This window comes from Notothenia coriiceps, unplaced genomic scaffold (genome assembly GCF_000735185.1).
Source record: "Notothenia coriiceps isolate Sejong01 unplaced genomic scaffold, NC01 NC01_scaffold00014893, whole genome shotgun sequence".
NCBI lineage: Eukaryota > Metazoa > Chordata > Actinopteri > Perciformes > Nototheniidae > Notothenia > Notothenia coriiceps.
The window spans coordinates 1-5137 of NW_011347594.1; the positions used below are offsets into that span (position 1 = coordinate 1).

Consider the following 5137-nt stretch of genomic DNA (forward strand, 5'->3'; position numbering starts at 1 on the left):
ACATACCGGTAAACCAGCATCGTTTGCTGTGAAAGCATATAACTGTCCACACAGAATTAAATCCTGTGTTCCTCCGGTACTTTTCTTTGATTTATCCATAGTTCGCTCATCGAGCCGGGGGTCAGGTTATTCACCCGCAGGAAAAGGCGCTCGCGCGGGACCGTAGCAGGATGTGATGCATATTTTAGTTGACCTAATTAAAACCGTTTTGTTTTTTATTTATGTGTCACAGTATCACCTCAAAATACAAGATACGAAACATTTTCAACCATGCAACAAAATATAAATAGTCCGACAAATACTTTTATTTTATTTCCTTCTTATTTTTTGTCTAAGCTCAAGGGAGCCAGAGCAGAGGGCTTAAAGGGCCGCATGCGGCCCGTGGGCCGCGGGTTGCCGACCCCTGAGCTAGATGAACATATTCTCTCTTTGTTCAAAGCCATAACAGAGGGCTGTTCCTAATCTAACTGAAGTGTCTGTTCTGCAGTCCCTGCGCAGGGTTTTCCACCAACTCCACTACGTCATCCTGATGATGAAAAAAGGCAACCGAGAGAAGCCCACCCCACTCGTACCCAGCCCGGCCATCCTCTCCACCCGCGACCACGCCGTCCACTTTATTTGGTAAACATATATTTTATATATGAACCAAGTAAAGTAGTCAACCATTTGAATAAGTTGCACAGTTTTCGATTTGACTGAATATCCATGTCGAAATGTATAAAGTTTGAACTCTTAATCATGGATATAAACTGAGGTATGAAGAAATGTTTCAGAGTTTCTCTTTTATTTCTAGTGTGTAATTGCACTTGTTCAGCAAAAGAAAAATTGGAGAATCCTTACTGCCATCTGATTTATCAGCATCTCTCCAAACAGTAGTCTTAGGTTACAAATATATAGAAGTCAGTCAGAAGAAGTCGAAGAAATCTAGATGGTCCGGTGGCATGATCCCCCAAAAAGATTTTTGGCCCTAAAATTCTACATTTGGTGGTCAAATATTATAGTAAAAAAACATTGGATTTATGCGTTTTAGCCAAGATAATGCATAAAAGCTATTCATGTTTAAAAGAACTTAATTCCTGATCAGTCTGTACTTAAGCAAATGAGAGTCCTAGACCTTAGAAATGTAAGAAACGATCCTGACAAGGTGTCGGCGATCAGGAAATGAAGGATTTCCTGATAATTGAAGTGCATAGGCCAACTTACGCTTGAGGTTCTTTAAACTTAAGTCCGACGTCTGACTAAATATTCCAGGGGCCACTCGCAAAAAAACATGCGAAATGGGAGAACAAATAATCATGAGATTCCACAAATAAATATAGAGTGGGTGGAGGCGGGACGGATTTTTAGGGAACATTTCTAGCCATTTGCTGTAACTCTACACATGTTATGAACCTTAATGACTTTGTATGTGATTTCTTTATTTGTGATTACAGTCATCTTGTGGAGGACCTAAAAGAGCTGGCGCGGCCTTTCCTGCAAATCCTCCTGCAGCACATCTGCTTTCAGGTACATCCTCCAGCAAACACTCAGCAGTCATTCACTTCCTGTTGTGTAAAGTTCAGATTTATTTTCAATTCCGAATTTACACATCTTGTTTCAACTCTTCAACTCCACTCCTCGTTCGTTTCTTAATCCTACCCATGGGAGATGCGAGAAGAGAAGAGGCGAGGGAGAGAACCGAGGAGTTAAGCCAACAGGAACCCCCCCNCCCCCCCAAAAAAGGAGATAAATCCTCACTCTGAGCGTCTTCTTAAAGCAACGTTAATGAAATGTGAAAGGAGGCACAGCGGCATCAGCTGTCCAATGTTGTTTTATACTGGAATGGTTCACTGTTTCATTCTTATTAGTTGATGCTTGATTATAACTATGATGTCATGTTTCTACTGTGGATGTTTAGATGGTGGAGAAGAGTGAGATAAGGAGCCATGGAGCCCAGGCTGTGGGCATGTTGATCACACAGATGACAAGTGCAGACTACGCCCGCTTCATCAAGTGGCTGTTTAACTTCTCAAGAAAAGCAAAGGTGAAGCTTCAAACCGCTACACATCTGTATATTCTCTATAGATATTGATCATGATGATTTCAGCTTTTCAGGAAAATACTACATAAAAGTATGGCTACTTCATAGTCACTCATTGAGATATATAGGAGAAATGTTTTTCTGAAATGGCAGTTTAATTGATTTTATCATTTTTCAGAAGCATTGAGAGATTATGAACATTGTGCAGATGTTGAAGTGTGAAATACTTCAACCTCTTTTAGGTTTACCCAGTATTATCAGCTAACTGGTAATAAATAAGATGAGATGTACTTTATTAATCCAATTTTGGGAATATTTGTTGTTGCAGCAGCAGAAAACTAAACAAGGCATTGCACATCATAACAAATTAAAAGAGTAGAAATAACAATAATAAAATATAAACATCTCGAAATAGAAATAAACCAGCATTAGAGAGGAAGAAAAATATACAGATGACCGTGAAGATAAAAAAAGTATAAACTGTCTGACTAATAAAAACACTATTGAAGGGCCAATTTTCTGTTGACACAATATAAGCAGGATATCATGTACATAAGTGTGCATGGAATGGAATATTCAATTTAAATATCATTATAAAATGTACAGTGTGAATGTTATAAGTCCAGTTAACCAAGGAGAAACTATGGAGAAGCGGGTTCTCTTCCAGCCAATGCTACAACAACAAAAACAACGTATAGTAACGGAAAGGTAAAGTGGAGTAAAAATGAACTGGAAATGCCGTTTTATTTTCCGCAGTGCAGAGCCTTTCAGCTCATGGACAGACAACAGTTTGAAGCCTATAGAGGAGATGCTGATTTCCTCATTTCTAAAGTTGGCTTTAAGTCACTTTAATCTCAATATACTTCACGCTTCATTACCACTATCAGGAATATTCTGCATGTGTCTAATCTGTTATGCTGGCTCCTGTAGGTGGCGGGTCGGCTGTTTTCCATAGACGTGGTGATGGTTTTGCTGGAGCAGCCAGAGAGGAAGACGGAGGAGTGTCAGGACCTGGAGCTCCAGTGCTTTCTGCCACACAGGTTCCTGATCCAGAGTCTGCTGTTCGCTCGGCGGACGGATGACTCGCCAACGGTTCAAGGACACTCCCTTGCCTGCCTGGCCCAGTGTCTGGAGCTGCCTTCCCCTAATGTCACCCGGGCCGTCCACAACCTCTTCTCTGCCAGTGAGGACACACAATGAGCCTGTAGATGCACTTCAGTTTGAAATGCTAGTGCAGAATTGGGCTAATGTTGGACTTTAAACCAGGACCAGTTTTAGCAGAAAATGCACTTTGTAGAACTGAAGTATGAAAACACATCTCATTAAATTATTAGGGAACATAAGAGGACATTGTATATCTTTTCATATGTATATTTTAGGAGCTGTTGTGTTTGTTCCATGAGCTGTTTCCATTAAAGTAACATGTCTACTCTCGCTCTGTGTAGCTGGAGCCCAGACAGTGCTGGAAGGTGAAATCACAGAAGGTACACGCTTTTGTTTTTTTATACACACTTTCCTATTTGACTGACTACAGAGGCTAACGGTGTTTCCCAGGATAGAAACCCTTTTTTTGTTTAGTCTGCCTTGTTTTTTTAAAAGGATAACTTATAACAGCTAAAGGTAACATTTGAGGCAACAAACACAAGGCCGCTAAAACTTCACAATCTAAAATCAAAACTATCTATAGGACATATAGCTGTAAAAGGGTGTTTTTTAAAGTCAGTTAGCGAGTCTTACAAGCTGATTAAGCATTCAGTGATAGTGTGAGAAAGATACAATGAGGACATTTTAAAATGTGATGAACTTTGCTGTGACTGTTTCAGGAAGTTCCCAGGCAACTCAGAAAACGTTCCGCACTCTGCCGTTCAGGACTGTGGAGTTCAGCAGCACTGAACCCTCCGACTGTGAGGGTGAGAATCCATCCTCAGCTCACATTCAAATGATTATTATAACATGCATTAGGTTGTAAATGCATACACTCAAAGTCTGACATTGACAACAAATAAATGCTATGTTTGATGCAGCAAGAGAGAACCTCGCTCTTCTCCTGCGGCGCGTGAAACACTCAAAAGTTAACGTGAGGAAATCGGCACTGCAGGTATCAGAAACGTAGTTTACCAAATCCCAATATTGATCAGTACAATATCTTATCCTATATATGTGTTACACCCTGGTTTTTTTGTGCATTATCCCTGTGCTAAATAAAGAGAGGCACAGATGACCTTTAACGCTGTGGCTTTGCCTTCCCTCCACAGGCCCTGGTGGGTCTGCTGAAACACAACGTGGTCCCCATGATCTGGGAGAACCTGGAGAAGCTATCGGAGTGCTGCAGAGACCCGGCTGTGTCCGTGAAGAAGAAGGCCCTGTCCTGTGTGGGAGAGCTGCTCGCTGTGAGTCTCAGCCAGCAGCCATAGAGAGAGACGACCTTAGAAAATGTGTTGCACATTCTAAAGAGTTTTTTGTCCTTTGCTCTGAGCACCAGGCTAAGCCAGAGTGCACCGTGGTGCAGAAGGCGTGGCTGCAGGGCGTGCTGCCGGCTGTGATGGACGCTGAAAGCTCGGTGCAGGACAAGGCCCTGGAGGCTCTGGACCAGGTGGTGCTCTGCTCAATCAAAGCGTACTTTGCCGGCCGTCACCTGGATGCGGGTCAGAGGCTGACCTGGGACCTGCTGACCCTGCTCTGTAACGAGTGCAAGAACCTCAGGTTGGACTGAAGACTTTATTTGCCTTTTATTTTTCTTATTTGTTAATCGCCTATTTTTATTTATTACCAGGAGGAAAATGTTGAAGTTGCAATGTGTAAAATATGGCTGTACTCGAAGTAAAAACTGTACTAAAGTGTAAATAAAATCATAACCAATATATAAATCGATAGATTAAAGAATACAAAAATCCACAAAATGTCATGACAAAACTGGAAGTCAAAACATATTATAATATATCACATTACCGTAATTTTCGGACTATAAGGCGCACCTGAATATAAGCCGCAGCAGCTAAATTGAATGATGTGTACATATATAAGCCGCACTGGACTATAAGCCGCAGGTGTTTTAATGTTTAATTACCATATGTAAGGGTTCGTGCACAGAGGGGATTGTCGGGAAAGAGATGGCTG

General features: G+C 41.5%; 1 protein-coding gene across 1 annotated transcript; it reads left to right on the forward strand.

The window, feature by feature from the left end:
• Positions 1-487: 487 nt before the first annotated feature.
• On the forward strand, positions 488-4723 carry LOC104948692 (condensin-2 complex subunit D3-like; the record flags this gene model as incomplete). Its single annotated transcript, XM_010774913.1, has 9 exons — positions 488-621; positions 1434-1506; positions 1898-2023; positions 2951-3203; positions 3466-3504; positions 3844-3930; positions 4045-4118; positions 4276-4410; positions 4503-4723. Coding segments are annotated over 9 exons (1142 nt in total), but the record flags the coding sequence as incomplete, so codon positions are not given.
• Positions 4724-5137: the final 414 nt, after the last annotated feature.